Genomic DNA, 26,817 nt, shown 5'->3' with positions numbered 1-26,817 from the left:
CTCCTTAGCAGTATGCAGCGGTGGTGGTCCTTCTATCCAGTATAGCAATGAGATTTGGATCCAAGTGTCCCACAAAGGGGGAACTTCAAGGTTGCTGTGGGTTGGTGGAGGGTCTCCAGGTGGCGGCAGGGTCCAACAGGAATATTCCAACAACCTGCCGCCAGTGCTGGAGGTTTAAATAGCCCGGTCTCCCATCCACGCCGAGCGCCACACACTGGAACGCACTTCCGCGTTCCAGCGTGGAGCGCAGACGTCCGCGTACCGGAAGTGACGCGGATGTCTTCTTGAATGGAGCGCAGCTGTCATTGCAGGTAAAGCTGCGCTCCTTGTACACAAATTAACGCTAATAGCGTTACACTGGCAGGCTTACCTTTTCCCAGGCTATCCTGCAGCCAGTCATGGTGTCCTATTGCTGTCCCAGGCATACACAGGGATTATTTCCCATGGCTGGGCTACACTCCCTGAGCCTGTTAAGGTGCACTCAAATAGATCTGTTATTGCTTCATGAGATTTTTAGCAGCGGGGCTTCTGTTCACATGTTTAAGTTCTACCAGGTGAATGTTCGGGCCTCATCCCATGCCAGTTTAAGACGCAAGGTGCTGCAAGCGGCTCTCAGAGTCTGTCAAGCCTTCATGACCTGTTTGCTATGTTAGGAACTATGGCAGGGAGATCTCACTGGCAGAACACGCAAGACATTGCTTTTGGGTTCAAGGATCCTTCTTTTTTTGCTTGACAATTAACTGGCCGAAGAAACTATTATTATGTTCAGGGATAAAAAAGAAGTAACCTGTAAAATGGTTTTATAATTCTGCTACTGATGTTAAAGCCCTATTGCCGCGTATACACGGTCGGAATTTCCGATTGAAAAAGTCAGATGGGAGCTTTTCATCTGGTAAATTCCGTGTGTATGCCCCATCGGTCTTTTTCCGTCGGAATTTCCAACGGAGTTAGAGAGCAGGTTTTCTATTTTTTCCGTCGGAAATTGCGACAGAGTTTTGTCCGGTCAAAAGTCTGTCTGTGTGTACGCGGCATAAGAACACATGCAGTCCATACATTAAATGCTCAGATCTTGGGAACCACAAAAGTCAAATGGAATAGTTGACCATAGTAAAGAGTCAAAAGTTTTATAGTGAGTGAGTGAGTGAATAACTTGTATAGCGCTACAAATGTAAACTAAATCGCCTCAAGGCGCTTTGTATCCATAGTCCTCCTAACCTTTAGAAGAGGTGGGTCTTAAGTTTTTTTTCTGAAGCCCCGATGATTTTTTTCCATAAGGATGTTAGTTGGTAGAGCGTTCCATAGCCGTGATCCTTGGATTGCAAATCTTCGTTCTCCTTTAGACTTGTAGCTGGACTTGGGGATTTGGAGGAGGTTTTGGTTGGTTGATCGAAGAACCCGATTGGGGTTGTAGTTTTTTATTTTCTCGAATAAATATTGAGGGGCGATTCCTTGTGTACATTTGTGAGTGAGGCAGAGGATCTTGAAAGTAACCCGATCCTTAATGGCTAGCCAGTGGAGGGTCCTGAGGGACGGGGTGATTGATTCCCATGGTTTTTTCCCTGTTACCAGTCTGGCTGCCGTGTTCTGGACAACTTGTAGATGAGAAATCTGGTATTTGGGTAGTCCAATGTAGAGAGAGTTTGCGTAGTCGAGTTGGGTGTTGATAATTGTTCCAACTACTACCGCTGTATCCTCTTCCGGGATGAAGGGGATGAGTCTTTGTCCAAGTGGAGAAGATGGTGACATCTGCTGACTACTGATCCTATTTGGGCATCCATGGTCATGTCTCAGTCAAAGGTGACTCCTAGACTTTTGACTTTGGTGCTTGGGGTGATGGTTTGTCCCAGGATGGGGGGTGGTGTTCATGTAGTTCTAGAGTTTGTCTTCCAGTTTGCATGAAGTAAAAGAAGTTCTGTTTTGGATCCATTAAGTTTGAGAGAACTCTCCGTCATCCCACTGTCTATCGATGTGAGGCATTGTTCTAGTCCGTGATATATTGGTATTTTTTTAGTCTAGACATGTCTATAGATTGTTTCTGCTTTGGGTAATATGGTGGGAATGCTCATTAGATTTGGCCATTAGTCAATTAGAGGTACAGATTGGAAGACTGTAATGAAAAGTTTTGTCTCAAATTCTCAATGTTTCCTGACCAAAGAGAAATAAACAAAGTTACAATTTTTGGCCCTGAGCATGTAAAAGAAAAAAACTAATTATTTAGCTTGTCTTACATTCCTTAATCACACCTTAATCATGTCAACTTTTTTCTTAGCAATCGAAAATCTTAAATTACAAGTGACTGGTTTGGATAGACGGATGAGAGATCTGCAATCAAACCTTGAGAAGCATGGAAAAGGTTAGCTGGATGCCTTAGATGTGGGTGACTTTCACCTGGGTAATGTACATGTCGTCTTTGGGGCCAATGGGTAGGTAGGCAGATGTTGCCTTGAGCTCTTCAGTGAGGGGAGGAAAGCTAAAAGGATTGGAAGCCCATCCTATGCTGTAGAAGCAGTCCACAACTTATGGCATGGTTAGGAGCAGTCTGTTAACCCATGAGCAGTGTAGATAAGATGTCCCATCTTGTTTTGTGTCTGCCCGACCATGAGTACTCACCACGCCCCTTGATATTAACTAAATTAATGAGACCACACATTAATTGAGTATAAATGGCCATAGCAGCCTTTTTATTAACAAAAACAACTTATCTTATGATGGCACCCAGAATTTCAACTTGTTCCACTTGTAACACTTCGGGACCTTTTACCATACCAGGCCTCCAGCTGTGACACACCAGCTCGGAGACAACCCACACCCGCAGTGCAACCATGACCATATTCCAGCTATCATAGTAACTGGAATACACCAGAGGGGTGCATTAAACAGATGAGCCCCCACACTTCCATCTCAACCGTATTTTCTTCCACCGTCAAAAGACCAACCACCGCCACACGATCAGCTGCCATGACGTCCTTTGCTCATATTGCACCTGAAAAGAGATAAAACAAACCAACCAAACAAAACACAGGGAGGGTGGGTGGGTTTGCTAACTGCCTGCTTGTCACTTATCCCTTCTCTGCTGTCCAGGGGACTCCAGCGATCCCTTAACCACTTCAGCCCCGAACCATTTGGCTGCCCAAAGACCAGAGCACTATTTGCGATTCGGCACTGCATCACTTTAACTGACAATTGCGCGGTTGTGCGACGTGGCTCCCAAACAAGATTGACGTCCTTTTTTTCCCACAAATAGAGCTTTTTTTTAGTGGTATATGATCACCTCTGCATTTATTTTTTTTGTGCTACAAACATAAAATGAGACACAATTTTGAAAAAAAAAGCAATATTTTTTTCATTTTGCTATAATAAATATCCCCAAAAATATATATATAAAAAAAATTTTCCTCAGTTTAGGCCGATAAGTATTCTTCTACATATTTTTTGTAAAAAAACTGCAATAAGTGTTTATTGATTGGTTTGCGCCAAAGTTATAGCGTCTGCAAAATAGGGAAAAGTTTTATGGCATTTTTATTAATAATATTTTTTTTTACTAGTAATGACGGCGATATTATGGACACTTTTGATGTCATCTTGAGACCATTGTCATTTATACAGCGATCAGTGCTATCAGTGCACCGATTGCTGCAAAAAAAAAATACACTGGCAGTGAAGGGGTTAACCAGTAGGGGGCACTGAAGGGGTTAAGTGTGTCCTAGGGATGTGTTATAACTGTTGGGGGATGAGCTACGTGTGACATGACACTGATCACCGCTCCCAATCACAGGGAGCGGTGATCAGTGTCATGTCACAAGGCAGAATGGGGAAATGCTTGTTTACCTCAGTATTTCCCCATTCTTCCTCTCCATGAGACGATCGCGGGACTCCCGGCGGTCAGTTTCACAGAGGTTGTGGCTGGCGCTCGCGCCCACAATGCCGCGTCTTAAAGGGCAATGTACAGGTACGTTAATATGCCCAGCCGTGCCATTTTGCCGACGTGTATCGGCGTGAGCTGTTTGGCAAGTGGTTAACTAACTACCACAAACCCCTCCTCATCCTGTTGCTCTAACCAATCCACCTCTCCCCCATTCTCCACCTACAATCCTTAACCCCATAGTTGCTACCCCTTCTCACGCTGTCATGCCAGCCCTGCACTATCTTTCATTTTATTTTTCTCTCGCTCCAGGCCTTACTATAATACAAATGCTCAAAATTACAAACTTACAGCGGAGTTCCAACCACAATTAGCATTTTTTTAATGTATGTCCCTTCATCCTGCGTTTTTATAATATAAATCTGGTCACTTACTATTTTACAATCCGCCGCCAATCCGCATAGATTTTTAAAAAAGATAGTTTATAAAACTATGTCTACACCGTTGTCATTTTTCTTGTGGGCATTGTGAAGCCTACAAGCACTTACTTCCTGGAAGTATTGGATGGGGAGTGATAATTGGACAGCGCACTGCATCCTGGGAAATTATGACACACATTTCCCAGGAGCATTAGAGGGAGATGATGTCAGAATCCTAGGTGGTTTCAAAGGCAGATTTTGTGGGACCGCATAGCAACAGGCATTTCCAGATGAGTAAAAAAAAATGTTTTATTTTATTTTTTTACTTTTTTAGGTCTAATGAGCACAATAATGAAAAAAAAAATTGGGATGGAAACTCCACTTTAAAGCCCAACTCCAGGAAACCTAAAAATGTTCCCTTGCAGTGCGGACACAGCCTTATGCCGCGCACACACGATCGAGTTTCTCTGCGGTGAAAACACCCCCGAGAAACCCGACGGGAAAACCGAGGACCGGCTTGGTCTTTTTTCCCCGTGTACACACGACAGGTTTTCCCGTCAGGTTTTCTTTTGGTCGAGAAAACCGGCCGTGTGTAGGCTCCCTAGCAGTGTTTTGACGAGCAAAAAACCGCCGCGATTCGCGACAAGAAAAATTAAGAGCATGTTCTACGTTTTCTCGTCGTGATTCTCGGCCGTTTTCTCATCGGGAAAACTGCTGGAGAGCCTACACACACGGCCGGTTTTCTCGTCCAAGAGGAAACATGACAGTTTTCTCGACGAGAAAACTGATCATGTGTACGCAGCTTTACGTTAAGGAAGGATTTTTAGGGATCCTTGAGTTCAGCTTTAAGTGCACAAGAGCTTCTGCTGGGCCTTCAGTTTAGATCTCTAGATTTTAGGAAGCTGAGCCTTCTAAATGATAATTTTTGTATAGGGGGTCGTCAATGGTTGCCACAGTTGTCCACCTAGAGGATTTCTTTAAACCTAACAAAAAGTGGCAGATTTTACTTTCTACTATATGTCCAATAAAGTCTCCTGATGAAACTATTTTCTTTTTCTCTTATTCCCACTGTTACAGCTTTATCCTTTACAAAAGGATTTGTTAGAAGTGGTGACAAAATCTATATTATAAACGGCATTGAAGCCACTTATTTTGATGCCAAAGCTAGTTGTGCCAGTAGTGGAGGTCAGCTGGCCTCTCCTCGGACCCCCGAAGAAAACCAAGCCATCTTCTCTCTCCGTAAGCAAGTTGATAAGCATGCATTCATGGGTATGAACGACCTGCAGAAAGAGGGTGATTTTAGATATCCGTCTGGAGGAACCATCATCTACTCCAACTGGGGCCCAGGTGAACCCAACAATGTTCGTGGCAAAGAGCACTGCGTGGAGATGCGTGAAACTGGAAAGTGGAATGACGAGAATTGCGCAGAAAAACGACTTTTTGTTTGTGAGTTTTAAATCAATGTAAATAAGATTCTGTGAATCCATGAAGGCACCTCTTCTATTCTTCAAAGGCGCCTTTGATCGTTTTTCAAAAACTGAACTTTTAGAGGCCACATTACCTTTATTCTCTTGGGTGCCTCCAATTAACAAGCATTATTTTCCTTAAAAACGTTAAATGCATGTAACTTTATTAAACATTACATCTTATTTACAATACAATTTCATCTTGTTTCTATTTTTGTCTTGTTTCTTTGAAAAAATGTACCAGTATTAGAAATGCTTAGCAATCCAGCAAAGAGAAATAATGAAATAATGAATAGTGGAAGTAACCCAAAACAACCCATCAGAAATAATCTTTTGAGCGAGCAAAGAATAATCAGTTAGTGAACTTTATAAAACTGGACGGTACCTGATGTTGGCATTGAAAAGGAAGATGGGTTGGTGAACGTCTCTTCACAAATTGTTAATATATTACTATGCCTCCCATACAGCCGATCAGACACAGATCGGTCTGATTGGCTGCTTTCCTGGCCGCTGTTGGTCAGGTGAACAAAGGGTCTGAACTGGAAGTGATGAACTACTCATCGCTCCCGCTTTCTGGGGTTACAGAGAGAGGGGAACAACATCAGTTCCTCTATCTTTGTACAGGGAAGCCATCACCACCGGCCACATCATTACCGGCCTCCACGATGGGACAGGAGAGCCCAGGAAAGGCCACTCACAGAAGTGATCCGAGTGACTAATTAGCCACTCGGATCACTTCTGTATATTAGGGAATTTCTGGCTGAAAAGATTGACACCGGAAAGATGCCTGTAGGTGCATCATCCCGGTATAACCACTGAAACCCAAGGACATCCATGGACATCCCACGGGTGGGAAGTGGTTAATATGGCAACCCTTGAATCCTATTAGCCCAAAAATCCAACATGACAATAATCGCACCCCTCCAGGCCTTTTAGCCCAAAATAGTCCGAAATGGCCAAAATTGCACCCCTGGCCCCTTTTAGCCCAAAGATGCTCCAAAATCGCACCCCCAGCGCCTTTAGACCAAAAATGCACCTAAATCGCACCCCTGGCCCTTTTAACCCCAAAAGGGTCCCAAAATACCAAAATTTCACCCCTGGCCCCTTTATCCCCAAAATTGTCCAAAATGACTAAAATCGCATTACCGGCCCTCTTAGCCCAAAAATGGTCCAAAATCGCCCCCCCCCCCCGGCCCCTTTAGCCTGTAAATGGTCCAAAATCGCACCCTGGCCCTTTTAGCCCAAAAATCTTCCAAAATGATGAAAACTTTCGGCCCTTTTGCCCCAACAATTGTCTAAAATTACCAAAATCTCACCCCCGGCCATTTTTGCCCAAAAATGACCTAAATGTTAAAAAAAAATTGCACCCACCCACTTTTAGCCTGAAAATGGTCCAAAATGACCAATATCGCACCCCAGCCTTTTTTGCCTGAAAATAGTTAAAAAATTACTAAAATCGCACCCCTGGCCCTTTTGAAAATGGTCCAAAATTCGCACCCCAACACTTTTGGCCTGAAAATGGTTCAAAATTACCAAAATCGCACCCCGGCCCTTTTAGCCCAGAAATGGTCCAAACTGACTAAAATCACACTTGTGGCCCTTTTAGCCTGAAAATAGTTAAAAATTAACAAAATCGCTCCCCTGGTTGTTTTAGCTCAAAAATGGCCCAAAATTATGAAAATCGCAACCCGGCCCTTTCCACCAGTGTCGCCTACCAGTGTTCATCAGTGTTGTCTATTAGTGCCGATAAGTGTTTTATCCCCAAAAATTACGTTAGAAAAATCTCTGCGCCAATACGGTGTGAAAAAAAAAATTGCAACACCCACCATTTTATTTTGTAGGGCCTATGCTTTAAAAAAAAATCTATAATGTTTGGTGTTCAAAGTAATTTTCTAGCAAAGATTTTTTTTTTCATGTAAACAAAAAGTGTCAGAAAGGACTTGGTGATTCAAGTGGTTAGAAGATTGGGTGATGTGTGGCATAAGTTTCTAATGTTGTGCATAAAATGCCCCTAATGATCCCTTTTTGGAAAGTAGACACCCCAAGATATTTGCTGAGAGGCATGTTGAGTCCATGGAATATTTTATATCTTGCCACAAGTTTTTTTTACAGAAAGTTGTCACTAAATGATATATTGCTCACACATGCCATGGCTATAAAGGAATTGCACCCCAAAATACATTCTGCTGCTTCTCCTGAGTATGGGGATACCATATGTGTGAGACTTTTTGGGAGCCTAGCCGCGTATGAGACCCCAAAACCAATCACTGCCTTCAGACTTTCTAAGGGCATAAATTGGTGATTTCACTTCCTCACTACCTATTAGACATGTGCATTCGTTTTCGTTAGAATGCATTTTCGTCCGAAAATCAGTTTTTTTCGTTATCGTTTTAACAAACGATAACGAAAGTGCAAGAAACGAAAACCGAAAGATCCGACATAAAAAATGCTTTATTTTCGTTTTCGTTGCGGTAAAAATTCGATATAGAGAGATTCGACATTATAGGGAAAAGATTCAACATCATAGAGAAAAGATTTGACATTATAGAGAAAAGATTCGACACTATAGAAATAATAGATTCGACATTACAGAGAATAGATTTCGATTTATGAGAAAATAGATTCTACATTATAGAGAATAGATTCGACATTATAACTAGTCATACAACATTAGAATTCTTGTAGGCAGAATATTCGAGCGGAAATGTACGATTCGGCGTAAAGATTCGACGTTCCGTCGAATATTTGTTGACCATTAGACAGAAACCAACAAAGATTCGACGTTCCGGCGAATATTCTTTTGACCATTCGACAGAAACCAAGTATTATTGGATTTTCGGACGAAAGCTATTCCCCAACGAGGCGTACGTTCGTGAATTCGCGTATCTAGCTGATTTACATATTCTAGGCGTAAATCAGCGTACACACCCCTATTGGCCAGCGTAAATATGCAGTTAAGATCCGACGGCGTAAGAGACTTACGCCGGTTGGATCTAATAGAAATATATGCGTAACTGATTCTATGAATCAGGCGCATAGATACGACCGGCCAGACTCAGAGATACGACGGCGTATCTGGAGATACGCCGTCGTATCTCCTTTCTGAATCTGCCCCGTGGTGTCCCCGTACTCAGGAGAAGCAGCAGAATGTATTTTGGGGTGTAATGTCACATATGCCCATGGCATGTTTGAGCAATATATCATTTAGTGACAACTTTCTTTAAAAAGTGTCTTCTTTCCAAAATAGGGTCATTTGGCGGGGTTTTTGTGCTATCTTCACATTTCAGGGCCTTTAAAACTGGGTGCCCTTAGAAATTTTGAAGGCGGTGCTTGGTTTTCGGGGTCCTGTACATGGCTAGGCTCCCAAAAAGTCTCAGGCCCCGTACACACGAGAGGATCTATCCGCTGGAATTTATCCGCGGACCGGTTTCAGCGGATAGATATTTTTCCGGGCGATGGATTTCCAGCGGATCAAAATTTCTTAGCATGCTAAGAAATCTATCCGCTGGAATCCAGTCCAGCGGATTGATCCGCTGGTCTGTACAGACTCAGCGGATCAATCCGTCCGATTCCCGCCCTCGCATGCGTCGTAATGATTCGACGCATGCGTGGAAGTCCTTATATTTCAGCGTCACGCACGTCGCCGCGTCATCATCGCGGCGACGGCGCAACACGTCACCGCGGAGGGAATTCCGCGCGGATTTTGATCTGATGGTTAGTACAACCAGCAGATCAAAATCCGACAGAGGATTTATCCGCGGAAACGGTCCTCCGGACCGTTTCCGCTGAGAAATCCTCTCGTGTGTACTAGGCATCACACATGTGGTATCCCCGTACTCAGGAGAAGCAGCAGAATGTATTTTAGGGGGTAATTCCACATATGCCCATGGCATGTGTGAGCAATATATCATTTCAATGACAACTTTGTGTAAAGATTTTTTTTTGTAATTTTTCAATCGCAGACGTATTCTAGCACATTATGCCATTGTCTTGCAGGTTTTTTTGTTTTTTTGTTTTTTTCCAGCGGGTTACTACTGCTTTAATCATGATTATTCTGCAATTAGTCTGCATATACAGATCACAGATAAGGCTGAACAGGTCCCTTCCAAAGCTCAGCAGTGTGGGCAGAGTAGGAGCTATGACCCGTCCCTAAGGCCTCTTTCACACGGACGGATAGAATGGTGCTTTCAGCTGCGGATTTTAAGCACACAATGCTTTCCTATGACACCTTTCACACATTGCAGTTACCTGCGGTTTTGTGCGAATAGAAAAAATAGAATTGAATGCATCCAGGTGCGACCTGGCGCAGCTATCGGCACATAACCGCAAATAATCGCAGTGCACTGTGTCAGCTGCGTTTGTTATGAATCTTGAGGGGAACACCACGCCAGATTTAAAATAAAAAAACGCCATGGATTCCCCCTCCAAGAGCATACCAGGCCCTTGGGTCTGGTATGGATTTTAAGGGGAACCCCCGTACGCCGAAAAAACTGCGTGGGGTCCCCCCCAAAATCCATACCAGACCCTTATCCGAGCACGCAGCCCGGTCGGTCAGGAAAGGGGATGGGGACAAGTGATCGCCCCCCTCCTTAACCATGCCAGTTTGCATGCCCTCAACATGGGAGGGTAGGTGCTTTGGGGCAGGGGGCACCCTGCAGCCTCCCACCCCAAAGCACCCTGTCCCCATGTTGATGAGGACAGGGCCTCTTCCCGACAACCCTGGCCATTGGTTGTGGGGGTCTACGGGCGGGGAGCTTATCAGAATCCGGGAGCCCCCTTTAATAAGTGGGCCCCCAGATCCCACCCACCCCCACCCTAGGTGAATGAGTATGGGGTACATCGTACCCCTACCCATTCACCTGGAGGAAAAAAATTACAAAAAACACACTACACAGATTTTTAAAGTAATTTATTAGTCAGCTCTGGGGGTCTTCTTCCGACTTCTCCGCTCTTTCGGGGGGCATTCTGCATGCGCAGGAGAAATCACCCTACGCCGATTTGCAAATATCTTCTAGACCGTGCAGGTTTGGAAGATATTTCAAGCACCTACAGGTAAGCCTTAATCTAGGCTTACCTGTATTCTAAATTGGTTGTAAAGGGTTGTGGGTGTGGCACAATGTCGGCTATTGTTTGCAGGCACCATCTACAGCTGATCATAAATTTCAATGTTCGGCGGCTTTTGGCGGCTCCGTACTGCGCATGCGCTGTGCATGCGCAGTATGGGGCTGGCATTTCTCGACAGGGGACATTTCTCATCAGATCAACGGCCCTAAATCACAGGGAGTTCTGGGGGATACACCATAATCTGCAGTTAGTCTGCTGACATGGGGGACCACAGAGCTCAGCAGCACACACCCTCTGCTCTTCATGCTTCACTGTTTAACAGGCTTCAAACAACACAGCAACAACTACACTTCTGGTGACTTCTTAATCTCTGCATGCAGTGCATTGTATGTAATGAATCAATACTTACAATGCAGGGACCAAGAAGTTACCAGGAATGGCTAATGGCTAAAGTGGGATTAAAGTCTGTCTTTAATCCCACCTTAGCTAAAGGTCCGTGCATTCAAACTTTCTACCAAGTTGTGTATGCAGACATACTCCACCTGTGTCAACATAATCCCAAAACTCCCTCTTCATCATCCAATATTTCCCCATCTGAACTCACTGCATTCAATGACCTTACAAAAAAAATCCTACTTAATCATCGAAACAGCGGACAAATGTGGCGGTCTAGTAGTCCAAAACAAGTCACATTATCTTCAGGAATCTTTAAGACTACTTTCTGACACCAACACATATAAAAAATTGTCCAAAAAACCACTCTCATCGTTTATTGTAGAAGCTCATGAATTAATAGATAGGGCCTCCTCAAAAGGCATAATCATAAATCAGAAACCTCTTTCCTAAAACATAATTTTTACCATAGACCATATTTCTACCACCTACCCAAAATCCATAAAGATTCCACACATCCTCCAGGTAGACCAATTGTGGCCAACATGGAGAGCATTACCAGCTATTTTTCCATTTATATAGACTATTTTTTAAAGCCACTAGCGCAACAGCAACCTTCTTACATCAAAGATGTTATACATTTATTACAAACCCTACAAAATGACTCCTGGGAACCATCTTTTTTATGGCTTTCTTTTTATGGGATGCCAGCAATATTTTTTGTTTTACATGATAGTAATGACCACATTGTCCACAATGAGGTCCTGTACTATCATTTCTGGCACTAATGTGGAGAACATGGCCTGGGAAAATTGCAGGAGTTGGTTAGGAGGAATAGATTCTGGGATACCTCGCAGTTTGAGGTTGTTCCTCCTGGACCTATCCTCAATGTCTGCTATTTTGTCCTTTATCCATTGTATGTCTTCCCCCTGTCCCTGTGGGCTTCCACCATTACATTATAGGATGAGGCATAATCCTCCATCTTGTGTTCCACTCTATCTATTCTGGTGCCCAGAGCTTGTACTTCATTATGGCAGTTGTTGATCCCCCTCACCAAATCAGCATGTAGTGATGCCCTCAGTGACAGCAGCATTTATTTCAGTGTTGTGTCAGATATGGGTTTATCTGTGGTTGATAATTCAGTAATGGGATCTCTCTCAGGCATCCCCAGTGCAGCAGTGTGACATTGTGGCCCGCTTACCTCCATCTGTGGATCGACTTGTGGCCTAGCAGGGGAGGTCCTCCACGGCTTAGATTTCGCCGGGCTTCTCGTGGTGGGGCTCTGGGTCCCAGAGGATGGCTCACTGTGTGGGATGGCAGCGCTGGATGATTTCGGATGGCATACCGCGGCGATCTGTGTTTGTTCCTGCTGTCGGATCCTGCCTTTGAGGCCTCGCGCCGCCGATATTTTGGTGCACTTAGGTGAAGTAGCTTTCCAGCTTGCGTGGCTGCAGCGGGGCCTTTCGTCGTCTAGCCATCCTCGGCAGGTGCCTCGGAAGGTAGGCTATCAGATGGTGCCTTTTGTGACTTAGGATGGGGCTGGTAGGCTCGGATGCGGTTGGATTTCTCCGGCGGACGAGCGGAGCTCACAGACTATGCGGCCATAACGGAGCTCGGTCGCCACGCCCCCCTCTTTATGGCTTTGTTTTGATGTAGCCTCATTATACACCTCCATACCACATGAGATAGGTTTAAGAGCAGTACTACAATTTCTCAATGATGATCCCATGATTAACACCAGCCAGGCCCAATTCATACTGGAAGCTACAAAAATCTGTCTTACACACAATTATTTTGAATTCAATGGTGACTTCTACCTACAGACCCATGGCACAGCTATGGGGGCAAATTTTGCCCCCAGCTATGGCACTCTCACCATGGGCATGTGGGAGAACCGATAAATCTGGAATAATAACTGTAACAGAATGACCCGTGACAAACAGAGACTTTGGAAGGATGAGGGGTACTCCTGTACCGGCGTCACCAAGGAGTCTTATGTCTAGGGTCACCGTATGTCCAATAGGGCCATAGGGTGACTGTGAAATTATATCCTAAATTACAGGACAGGGGACATTACTGATTGCAATATCTCAAGATCCTGTAATATGATCTAAGTGTTGGTTTATTCTGATCCTACCAGTCAATAGAATGACTCTTTCAATGCGTAGCCCAGGCTATTGAGTTGTTAAATGGGGCTGGCTCCTGAAAGGCCTTTCATTGTGTGATAACACTGTTTAAAGCCTATTGATGATCAGGTGTGAATACCTTTCTGTCGGAGACAGACTGTCTGTCTAAAGATGTGGATTGAGGGGAAATCATTGTGTGATGGTGTTTTGTTTGAATTCTATTAATAAAGGAGTGTGACTTCTCAGGTGTAGTGATTAGGTCATGTTAATTATAGACCGGCGCCAAAATGTCTGGAATGTTTAGTAATTAGCCATCTGAAGGTGTATTGAAGCCCCCCAGTGTGTGATGTGTGGGTGGAGAGTTTGATTGTTTCTTTCATGCTTGAACTGTATATAAACTTGAGAGCTAACCATTAAAAGTGTTCATACATTTTGAAGCAGAGAATAGAGCTGTCAGTCTCATTTTCTGGGGAATTGATATGGATCGTGCCTGCTGGTTTGTCTGTGTGTCGGATAAGCTGTCGTGGGTTGATGGAAGGTCATAAACGGTGGTGACCGTTACAATAACCCCTTAATTTCACGCTTGATTTTTTATGGCCGCTACATTGATGATGTCATCATCATCTGGGATGGTCCGAAATCCCTAGTTAAACAATTTGTATGGGACTCAAATGTCAAAAATCAAAAGTGTGAATTTTAAAGGAAAATATGCAAGTTATTGTCCTAAAAAGTGTTTGGGGACCCATGTCCTGCCCCAGGGGACATGTATCAATGCAAAAAAAGTTTTAAAAAAACTTCAGTTTTTTTCGGGAGCAGTGATTTTAATAATGCTTAAAGTGAAAAAGTAAAAGTGAAATATTCCATTAATTATCATACCTGCGGGGTGTCTATAGTATGCCTGTAAATTGGCGTGTTTTTCCCTTGTTTATAACAGACCCTGCACAAAATGATATTTCTAAAGGAATAAAAGTCATTTAAAACTGTTTGCGGCTTTAATGTAATGTTGTGTCCCGGCAATATAGATGAAAATTATTGAGAAAAACGGCATGGGTACCCCCCTCCCCCCAGCCCATTACCAGGCCCTTTGGGTCTTCTATGGGTATTACAAATTAAAAAAAGAAAAGGTGCCCTATATACTCTGAACAGCAGTATACAGGCGGTCCCCGGGTTACAAACAAGATAGCGACTGTAGGTTTGTTCTTAAGTTGAATATGTTTGTAATTTGGAAAAGGTACATTTTGTAAGTGTAGCTCCAGACAAAAAAATCTATTTTTAAGCTTTTTGGATAACATAGGGAAGGGTTATCACCCCTGTAACATTTGTTTTTCTGCCTGTGCCCCTGAAGATTTCACCTCACTTTCTGTCCCAATGATAATTGGATTTTGAAAATGTGGGGTTTTTAGGGAAACAAGGATTGGTGATAAAGCATCAGTGGAGATATCTTTTTCCCATATTAACTCTTACAGGAGAGAATTTCCCTTTCTAGGGGTAGATTTCCTCTCACTTCCTGTTGTCTCCCTCCATTTGTAAGTAGGAGTCGTTTGTAAGTCGGATGTTTGAAAGTAGGGGACTGCCTGTATATACTATACGGCCTACCCTATATACTCTGCAGAAAATTGGGCCTTAGGTGTTGGTGGTACCAGAACACTGTAAGCCCTCACAGTTACTCTTGGTGGGCGCTGGAACAGGCCCTGCTGTGAAATATTATATCAAGTATTGTAATTACATGCCCCTGTTAAACAGGGGCAGAAAAATTGGGCCTTTGGTGGTGGTGGAGGTGCCACAACACTGTAAGCCCTCACAGTTACCCTTGGTGGGTGCAGGAATGGGCCCTGCTGTGAAATATTAGATCAAAATTTGTAATTACACGCTCCTGTTAAACAGGGGCAGAAAAATTGGGTCTTAGGCAGTGGTGGTGCCACAACACTGTAACCCCACACAAATTCTCTTGCTGAGCGCAGGAACGGGCTCTGCTGTGAAATATTAGATCAAACATTTTAATTAAGCGTCCCTGTTAGGCCGCGTACACAGGGTCGATCCATCCGATGAGAATGGTCCGACGGACCGTTTTCATCGGTTTACCGTTGAAGCAGACTGATGGTCTGATGTGCGTACACACCATCAGTTCAAAAACCGATCGAGTCCAACGCGGTGACGTAAAACACAACGACGTGCTGAAAAAAACGAAGTTCAATGCTTCCAAGCATGCATCGACTTGATTCTGAGCATGCGTGGGTTTTGAACCGATGTTTTTGTGTACTAACCATCGGTTTTGACCTATCGGTCAGCCGTCCATCGGTTCGATTTTAAAGCAAGTTCTAAAACTTTGGTCTGAAGGACAAAAGTCCGATGGGCCGTACACACGGTCGGTTTGGACCGATGAAACTGAACTTCAGTCCGTTTTCATCAGTTTGGACCGACCATATGTACGCGGCCTTAAACAGGGGCAGAAAAATTAGGCCTTAGGTGGTAGTGACACAACACTGTAAAGCCTCACAGATACTCTTATTGAGCACAGGAAGGGGCCCTGCTGTGAAATATTGTATCAAGAATTGTAATTACATGCCCCTGTTAAACAGGGGCAGAAAATTTGGGCCTGTGGTGGTGGTGGAGGTGCTACAACACTGTAAGCCCTCACAGTTACTCTTGGTGGGCGCAGGAACAAGCCCTGCTGTGAAATATTAGATCACAAATTGTAATTACACGCCCTTGTTGAATAGGGGCAGAAAAATTGGGCCTTAGGCACTGGTGGTGGTGCCACAACACTGCAACCCCTCACATATACTCTAGTTGAGTGCAGGAATGAGCCCTGCTGCAAAATATTACAGCAAAAATTGTAATTACACGCCCTGTTAAACAGGGGCAAAAAATTAGGCCTTAGGTGGTGCCCTGAAAAAAAAATGTTCTTAGCTAACAACATGAGCATTGAGGAGGAATAGGATAGTCACTCAGCATAACAGGATAGTCACTCGCATCAGCATAGGCAGTCTTCAAGGGACCTCACATTCATAGAAAATTAATCGATTACATCAGCATCAGGTGCTTGGTAGCTGCTGAAGACTGATTCATTTTTATGAAGGTACTTAGAAAATAGGAGAACAATTCCCGTGTTTTTTTTTAGCAGCAAATAATCATTCAATATTAGATCAAATATACTGATTTTATCAGTGAAAAAAGGGAAATAGCAAATGACACATGTACAAATATTAAACATTTATAAGCTCTGGTAAGTACAAAAAGGCGAATACAAACAATGATTTTACAGGGAGATACATATATATAGCATTGAATTACAAGTAAAACAACTTCAACGCTGTTTGATGCACGGAGAGGCCCCAATGCATTTCGACCTGTGAAATTCTAGGTCTTCCTCAGGGGGATTTTACATCTCTATAGGACATCAAAAACAGGGTACATTACAACATAGCACACTTTTACGTCTTATTATTTATAGTATACATGTGTGGTGCAATTACGTTTTGCATTATAAAGACAGAAAACGTACTATCATACTGTATATTCAGTTTTGCATTGATTGCGTGTTTACCCTTCCTGCCACAAAGAATTCGCTAGACCAGAGACTTTGTTAAAAGATAATTCCATATGACCTCCCCAGGTCTGATACTGGTCCGTGCCGGTAGAAGCGCCCACCCCCAGCCCAGGGGAGACAGGCCCCACAATCATTAGTTAATCATATTTGGTATGCCCGGTTGTTCTCCCCGGCGTGAGGACTGGTGGATCCATGTCCAGTCCAACATACCTGAAAGCCCAACCAAGGGCACCCAGCATATATATCAGTGACTAAGTTCAAATTATGATTATATTTATATCAAAAATGTAATTATTAATTGGTTAATTATTGAATATAAATTCTACTATATATTCATTATAGTTAGTTTATGAAGATTGTACATGATAATAAAATTGAGTTAAATTTATTAAGAAGTCATGTGATCAAAAAGTGATATGAAAAACTGTGTGTGAATTATATTAAAAGCCACATAGAAGTGGACTATGTGAGAGGGATATAATGTGAAAAATATAAAATATAAAATATGTGGGAAGGCGTAAGAAATATTGATGAGTGAGTGAAATATTAAATAGTGAGTGAGATATAAAAAAAGGGTTTAATATGTGTGGTGATACTGTAAAGGAACTGCACGCCTTTCACCTGGTGTTGAGTGTTGAAAAATATGTGTGGGTAAAGGAACTGCACACCTTTCACCTGGTGTTGAGTGTTGAAAAAAATGAAATACATGTGCAATTGGTGAAAATTAGGGATGAGCTTCCAGTTCGAGTCAAACTCATGTTCGACTCGAACATTGCCTGTTCGCCTGTTCAGCGGCAAATTCGAAAAGCTGAGGACACCCTGTAAAAGTCTATGTAAGAAATCTAAAGTGATAATTTTAAGGGCTAATATGCAAGTTATTTCCATAAAAAGTGTTTGGGGACCTGGGTCCTGACCCAGGGGACATGTATCAATGCAAAAAAAGTTTTAAAAGTTTTAAAAAGGCAGTTTTTTTCGAGAGCAGTGATTTTAATAATGCTTAAAGTGAAACAATAAAAGTAAAATATTCCTTTAAATTTCGTACCTAAGGGGAGTGTATAGTATGCCTGTATACCTGCAAAGCAGCGCTTGTTTCCCGTGCTTAGAATTGTCCCTGCACAAAGTGTCATTTCTGAAGGAAAAAAAGTAATTCAAAATCACTCGCGGCTATAATGAATTGTCGGCTCCCGGCAATACAGTAGAAAAATTATTCAAAAAAATAAAAAAAAATGCGTGGGGGTCCCCCCAAATTCAATTACCAGGCCCTTCAGGTCTGGTATGGATATTAAGGGGAACCCTGCATCAAATTTAAAAAAAAAGGCGTGAGGTTCCCCCCAAATATCAATTCCAGACCCATCAGGTCTAGTATGGATTTTAAGGGGAACTCCAGCCGAAATTTATAAAAATATAAGAGTAAAGCTTTACTCCAGCTGTCAGACAGCCACACTTATCAACTCCTTAAAACTGATCCCACCATCCCTTTCACCAAAACACTTTCCTCTTTACTAAATAAGGCAGTCCATGTAGGCATTTTTTTAGACAAAGAAAAATTGCTCTTTATTCCTAATAATTCTATTATGCCCGTATTTCACCACCTGCCAAAAACACATAAGGAGCTAGACCCCCTTATAGGCAGGCCAATAGTGGCAGGTATTGGGTCCTTGAACAAACGCCTGGGGGAATGGGTAGATTGCCAACTTCAACCTTTGGTGATCAATCTCCGAGGCTTGCTTCGCGACACCAAACAACTTCTAGTCAAACTCAAAGACTTTCAATGGAAAAATAACTACAGATGGGTCACATGTGACGTCACAAGTCTCTATTCCAGTATCCCACACCATTAAGGCATATTAGCGGTATCTGTATTTCTGAAGGAATCAGGGACGTTTTCACTAGCTCTCCAGGAGTTTATTTTATTATCCCTTGAGTACTTATTAACAACTTCTATATGTTTGATGGGGGCTATTATCTCCAGAGATGCGGGGCCTCCATAGGGGCGAAATTTTCGCCCTCCCTTGCAAACCTCTAAATGGGGATGTGGGAGAGGTCCCGCATCTTTGGACATGATAGCCCCCGCCACTTGGATACGGTTTTTATTTTGACGTTTCGTTGACGACCTTTTATTTGTGACATCTGATAGGGGCACTGACTTGCAGGTGTGGCTTGTTTTTCTCAATGACAACTCCATGAACTTTCAGTTTACAGGAAAACTTAGCACTGTTTCCATGGATTTTCTGAATGTCAACCTTACAATTGATCATGGCACGGTGACCAATAGTATCTATAGGAAACCCACAGCGGGGAACGCACTTTTGAGATCAGACTCAGGCCATCCGAGCCATACGGTCCGTGGTGTTCCTTATGGACAATTCCTCAGGCTTAAACCGCCTATGCAGCAGAACTGGGGATTTCACTTGTGAAGCTGCCAATATGACACAGAGGTTTATCGATAGAGGTTATCACCCAAAGGTAGTTCAGAAGGCTTTAACGTCAGCCAGTACTATTCCAAGAGAGGTATTATTACAGGATCATATGAAAAAACATGATCATAAACTAGCCATGTCCTTTAACAGAGTTTCAGTTTTCTCTACCCCCTATAGCCTGGAATATAACAAGATTAATTTAACCATCAAGAAATATCTCCCTATCTTGTTAAATGATTCAGTTTGAGTGAAAGGGGAAAGGGAAAGTGGAAAATGTGCGCTAGGTGGAAGATATATGTGAAAAAAATGAATACAAATAGTCCCAAATAGTCCCTAGTCCTGCTGCTAAACACTACAACCTTGATATAAAGTGTAAGAAAAATATGTACAAAACAGTGTAGCGCTGGAATAAAAATGAGCCATAAGTGACAATGGGTGAAATAACTATAGATATAAAATCAATCAATATAAATGATCAGTCCACATGTGAAAAAAATCAATACAGTCAAATAAATGCAGTCCACAAGTGAGGAATTCCAAAGGAGAAAACTTCAATAAGTTCAAAGTAAATCATCCAATGTAAGGAGCAGTGTAAATGAATCCGATACATGAAGATAGCCCATCACCAGAGGATAAATTTAAGGCTTACCGGATAGCCAGTGACCGCCCTTCTTAGGGGGGTCAAACAGGCTAAATAGATGGATGAGTCCCGCAGGGACATTAGGAAATCCTTCCGTCTCTCCCAGACCGAACGGCTCAAATCCACAGCTCAGGTGATTCACGGATACTTCCGGGATGATCCACAGGTGCTTATCAGGATGTGATGAGCATACACTTTAAAAGTGCAAAGTTATTGAGGCCCAAATGGAAAAAAGAGAGGAAATTCCCATAGTGCAGGCGTTCAAAAACTGATTTAGTAAAACAAAAAAATAAGAAAAGTAGTACAAAAACGTTCTCTTAGGCAGAGAAATAAAAACAATCCTTGCAAGGAGAGAAAAGACAAAGCTCCGTGTTGTGTCAGTCTAGCTGAGGCTGTTCGCGCATGTGCAATGCCTGCGCGTGACGCCTGACGATCGTTTTGTCATACTGACATCATCAGTGCCTCTCTTTTTCCATTTGGGCCTCAATAACTTTGCACTTTTGAGTGTATGCTCATCACATCCTGATAACCACCTGTGGATCATCCCGGTAAGCCTTGAATTTATCCTCTGGTGATGGGCTATCTTCATGTATCGGATTCATTTACACTTCTCCTTACATTGGATGTTTTACTTTGAACATATTGAAGTTTTCTCCTTTGGAATTCCTAACTTGTGGACTGCGTCTATTTGATTGTATTGATTTTTTTTTACATGTGGACTGATCATTTATATTGATTGATTTTATATCAATAGTTATTTCACCCATTGTCACTTATGGTTCATTTTTATTCCAGCGCTACACTGTTTTGTACAAATGATTCAGTTTACCAGGAAATATTGTCCAAAGGCATTAAATCCGTATCCCGGAGAGTACCTACTTTGGGGAGTCATCTTTCACCTAGCCTCTTTGTGTCTAATTGGTTGAATTTTAAGGGCACTTTTAGATGTGGCATCTCAGGATGCAACTATTGCAAACACATCGAAACAGGCAAGGTTGTACATTCTAGCACCAATAGCAAGGGTTTTGATATACCGCAATTTATCAATTGCAATACCAAGTTCCTGGTTTATGTCATCAAGTGTGAGTCGTGCAAAGTCATCCAATATGTTGGGCGTACCACTCACAGACTTAAGGATAGGCTGTATGACCACCTATTTGACATACAAAAAGACAAGAACACCAATGTCGCTAGACATTGGGTTTCTGCGCATCACAAAGATGTATCATGCCTCTCCATTCAGGGGATTGAAAAAATCAATACCCCTGCTAGAGGGGGAGACAGGTTCAGGATACTGTGCAGGCGTGAGGTCTGTTGGATCTTCTCGCTACATATGAGAATTCCTGCCGGCCTAAACTTTGAATGGGACGTTTCCCATTTTTATGATTAGTCCTTATTGCCTGCACAGTGTCCTTGAACTAATCTTTCCATGGTAGTTGCCCTTGCATTTATATGCCCACACACATGTTGCTCTTATGCACATGTTTTTTTAGGATGTCTAGGGTAAGAGGCTTTTCATGTAATGTTGCCTGCTTTATATATAGGCACTACTATATACTCCTGAATCACCCAAGACTCCTATATACATGTACATTTTAGCATCCGTATACATTTAAATACATTTATATGCAATATCAGTGTTGGCTAAACGGATGCACACAACATAAGAGTTCTGCTGTTTATATGGGTCTTTTTTCTTTTCCCTCTTCTTTGTTTTTTTCAGTATAGGGATCAGCATTGATATACCAATGATTTACTATCTGAGGAGTCGGATTAATTTACCCATATCCGCACAATTTCAAACCAGTGCAATGTTAATTGTACTTATCTTTATGTCTAGTGATTATGTTTTATGTACCAATATCCATTCTATGTTGGATGTTTGCTCTGATTTGATATATGTGTAGATTGTACAGGTCTACATGATCTAGTTATCATTTTTAAAAGGTGATATTTTTGGTATAGATTTGATTTATGATCCAAGGAATGGGTATATATATATATAGTTTTACTAATACATGCACAGACAGCTAGGTCTCATTTTAGACAAGTTGTCTAGGTTGCATTTACAGGCGGCGATGTCCGCTACAGCACTCTTTTAGTGCGGGTGTAATGGCGCTTGCAAATAATAAAGTGAATAAAATATAAATAATACTAATAACAATTCATGTTAATAAATAAATAATGATCTTCCAAGTAATAAAATCCAATTTCAAGTGAGTATATCCACCATTTGCTGTGTGTCTAAATGTGTTTCACTCCAAATAAAATCAAGAATACCGCCCAACATCAATAAGTTAATGTGGAGGGTAATGAGAGTGAATTAATAATAAAATTACCTAAATAGGTAACCCAACGTGCCAACGTAAGCACAGTGTAGATGTGGTCAGAATAAAAATTCATAGACCTCAATATATAATAATACATAAATATGCAGAAATCCATAAAGGCTATTACCCATGTAAAAAATGTTATACATGTAGACACACCAAAGAGAGCAAAAGGAAAAAAGAACATTTTAAATCCAGTGTCACAGGGAAAGAATATAAAATTAAAGAGTTTATCTCCTGTGAGACTGAAGGGGTGGTCTACCTTTTAGAATGCCCATGTAAAATTCAATACGTTGGTAGGACAAAAAGAAAACTTCGGAAAAGACTGCGTGAGCATACACAAAACATCAAAAATGGGTTCCCAAAGCATAGCCTGTCTCGTCATTATGATCGGTGCCATAACAGAGACTCCTCCTCATTAATGGTATGGGGTATAGAGAAATATAAACCCCATTGGAGAGGAGACAATAAAGTGCAGAAGATTAGTCAGGCGGAGTCCCGCTGGATACACAAATTGTGCACTTTGACGCCACATGGGCATAATGTTGAGTTTGATCCTAACTGTTTTATATCAAATTTTTTGTTTTTTATCTTACTCTCCCTTTTAAAAAAAATATTTATAAAATATTTTAAATTTTAATATTCATTTTAGGATAGTACTATTATTATTATCCTTTTATTTGGTATCATTTAGATATTACATCGTATGCGGTTTTTTACTGTCCTCATTCCTGAGTATTCATCACATTTGTTGATTGTCATGTATTAATATGAGGAGCTATCCTGCATCCTGAGATAATCCTCAACTTTGGGTCTGGGTTGCCAATTTTTGAGTGGATCGATACCTTTCCTCTTTTATTTTGGAAGTTTTAAATTAATTTATCATGTATGTTGTTCCTTATTTCATAATTTAGACCTGTTAGTATACAAGGAATTGATGTTCTCATGTGTTCTTCCATTATCCAGCAGGGGGTGGTGGTGCACCCGCTATCTGTGAGCTTTAATATTTATTTCATTCTATGTCCTCTTTCACCACTAGAGGGAGCAATCAGATCGTAGGATTATTTGTTACATTATTTATTTTATTTAATTATGCATCTGAGCAGTGTAATTATCAATATGTTTATCAAGCTATATTGCTAGTTATGTATTCATTGTTTGTTGCCTCTGTCATCTGGTCAGTAAGGCACTATAAGAGTCACCTCTGCACCAGCTGCCCTCCATCCTATGATTAAGTGACGTTGGTTGTCACGATACGCGTGAGGAAGAAGGAGGGTGCTGGTGACGTCATCCGCTCGCGGCCGCAGAGCGGAGACACATGCTGCAGTTACATGCTGTTCGTTACAGCTCTATTTTGTGAGTGATACTTGTTTTTATTTATTAAAATACCATTGATTTTACACTATGGAGGCTTCCTTATTCTCCTTTTGAGTGCCTGTGCTGGGACCTTGTGAGCCTTCTATTTTGGGATCGGATCTGCTGGCTGATGCTGGGACATGCATTGAGCAGTATTCCTATAGGCTTGTTATAAGCCTTTTTAAGGTAAGGGGCTAGTGATTACACTCATCTGACACTGTGGAAAGCCTGGCGTTGGTTGTTTCAATCACGTGTGCATGTTTGGTATCTTGCACTGAAGTATCTTCTATGGACTTTTTGGAGCACATTTGCACTTAGAAAATTTTGATGATCAAATTAATTCTATCTTGTGTTCAAGATTATTGGACATATTTTTTCTGCACTGGACACGCTGTTTATTTATTTATTTTTCCATGACATTTTCTGTGTCTGATCCCCTGGGGGATTATTTTGGGACATTTTTTTCACTGCATTAATTATTATTGATTGTTTTTTTTATTCACCCTATGCATGTTATTGGACAATTCTGTTATAAGGAATTTTGCCTTACACATTTTTATTGGACTTTATTCATTATTTATTCTATTTATTTTTTCACTACGCACTTTTTTGGATTAAGCACTTTATGGATTTCTGCATATTTATGTATTATTATATATTGAGGTCTATGAATTTTTATTCAGACTACATCTACACTATGCTTACGTTGGCACGTTGGGTTACCTATTTAGGCAATTTTATTTTTAATTCACTCTTATTACCCTCCATTACCCTCCATAACTTATTGATGTTGGGTGGTATTCTTGATTTTATTTGGAGTGGAACACATTTAGACACACAGCAAATGGTGGATATACTCACTTGAAATTGGATTTTATTACTTGGAAGATCATTATTTATTTATTAACATGAATTGTTATTAGTATTATTTATATTTTATTCACTTTATTATTTGCAAGCACCATTACACCCCCCCTATTTTATATCTGTCATCAGTGTGTGAGCACTATTAGTCGTGGCTGCTGCTTATTTATTTTAATTTTATATTCATTATTAGCCTTAGTTGCCCTGGTTAGGTTGGTTTGCGCATTAGTTCCCCCCACTTTTTTACTCTTTTAGTGCGGTTACCGTGCATTTACATTTTACATATACAATTCTACAACCATACAGTGGATAATATATACCAAATTGTCCTTGGACACATAGCTAGAACCAGCTTTATTAGCCTTTTGGCTAACATCACACAACAACACCACTTTCCACACATGCATCCAGTCATCCCCGGGAATGGCATGCGGGGGGGGGGGTTCGCGATTTTTCGCGGGCAATTTGTCAGCGCATTATTTCTATTATTACATTGTAGTAATAAATGAAATAGTTAAACTCACCATAATGCAGAATCAGTGGGAGCTTTGAGTGTGTCACTTGCCACGCTGCCTGCCACCAGATGCGGAATGTCACTTGCTATGCTGCCTGCCACCAGATGTGGATTGTCACTTGCCATGCTGCCTGCCACCAGATGTGGTAAGGCCTCAACAGATGAAGGCAGTGCCCCCCTCCACAGATGAAGGTATAGGCCCCCTCCACAGATGAAAGTAGTGTCCCCACTAGGCCCTGTACACATGTGTCCCAGTCAGTCCCTGCTCACACTCACCCTGTCACTGGTAGTGTTGTCATACTCTGGGTTCCCCTATTAACAGTACTGTCCTCTGCCCCTATTTATATTATAACCCCACATTACAGTCCTCAGTCCCCCCACACATTACAGTCCTCAGTGCCCCCCCACACATTACAGTCCTCAGTCCCCCCCACACATTACAGTCCTCAGTCCCCCCCCACACATTACAGTCCTCAGTCCCTCACATCACAGTCCTCAGCCTACCCCCCACATTACATTCCCAACCTCCACTTTAATATCCTCATCCCCCCCTCACATGCCAGTTCTTGGTCACCCCAATTTAACTTCTTCAGGCCCCCCCACATTACAGTCCTCAGCTCCTCCCACACTCCAGTCCTCAGCTCCCCCCACATTACAGTGCTCAGCTCCCCCCACATTACAGTCCTTAGTCCCCCCACTCCAGTCTCGGTCCCCCCACATTACAGTCTTGGTCCCCCCACATTACATTTCTCAGCTCCCCCCACATTACAGTCCTCAGCTCCCCCCACACTCCAGTCCTCAGTCTCCCCCCACACTCCAGTCCTCAGTCCCCCCCCACACTCCAGTCCTCAGTCCCCCCCCACACTCCAGTCCTCAGCCCTCCCTCACACTCCAGAGACAGATCGGAGGGAGGCACAGCATGTCTGGATAGGGAGAGGAGTTGCAGGGAGGGAGGCGGGACAGTTCTGGATGGAGGGCCGAGGTAACAAACAGGTGATTGGCTGCTAGGATGAAGGACAGTCCTAGCAGCCAATCGCCTGTTTGATAATCTTGGGCAGCTCTGCCCTCCACCCAGAATTGTTCCGCCTCCCGCTGTCGGCTCTGTGAGGATTACAGAACGACGGCAGGAGCAAGAAAAGTCTCCTACATCGCGGTACCGCGGCGGTCCGAATGGCAGAGTGCCGCGGGCCGCATGTGGGGCTCTCTCATGCCGCCTGCTCGTACCCGTGGCCTGGCTGCAGAAGTGCAGCGGCCCGGCAGTGGGCCGTGGACCAGGGGTTGACGACCCCTGATATAGGTTGTCAACATGTTTTGCCCTGCCGCATGTTGTTGGTTATCGGTTTTGTCGGCGGTTTTTGCTATCGTTTACAGCTGATTTATATACAGGTCCTTCTAAAAAAATTAGCATATTGTGATAAAGTTCATTATTTTCTGTAATGTACTGATAAACATTAGACTTTCATATATTTTAGATTCATTACACACAACTGAAGTAGTTCAAGCCTTTTATTGTTTTAATATTGATGATTTTGGCATACAGGTCATGAAAACCCAAAATTCCTATCTCAAAAAATTAGCATATCATGAAAAGGTTCTCTAAACGAGCTCTTAACCTAATCATCTGAATCAACTAATTAACTCTAAACACCTGCAAAAGATTCCTGAGGCTTTTAAAAACTCCCAGCCTGGTTCATTACTCCAAACCGCAATCATGGGTAAGACTGCCGACCTGACTGCTGTCCAGAAGGCCATCATTGACACCCTCAAGCAAGAGGGTAAGACACAGAAAGAAATTTCTGAACGAATAGGCTGT

General features: G+C 42.4%; 1 protein-coding gene across 1 annotated transcript in view; it reads left to right on the top strand.

The window, feature by feature from the left end:
* The window catches only part of LOC120909334 (pulmonary surfactant-associated protein D-like), a 31,896-nt gene extending 25,954 nt beyond the window's left edge, over positions 1-5,942 (top strand). The window contains exons 7-8 of the mRNA XM_040321088.1: positions 2,270-2,353; positions 5,359-5,942. Of these exons, the coding sequence (XP_040177022.1) occupies positions 2,270-2,353; positions 5,359-5,738 (464 nt within the window). The 3' untranslated portion in view covers positions 5,739-5,942. The remainder of the gene's footprint in view (positions 1-2,269; positions 2,354-5,358) is intronic.
* Positions 5,943-26,817: the final 20,875 nt, after the last annotated feature.

The sequence above is a fragment of the Rana temporaria genome, chromosome 8 (genome assembly GCF_905171775.1).
Source record: "Rana temporaria chromosome 8, aRanTem1.1, whole genome shotgun sequence".
Taxonomy (NCBI): domain Eukaryota; kingdom Metazoa; phylum Chordata; class Amphibia; order Anura; family Ranidae; genus Rana; species Rana temporaria.
Note: the sequence above shows the minus strand (reverse complement) of the source record. Positions and strands in the feature narration are given on the sequence as shown.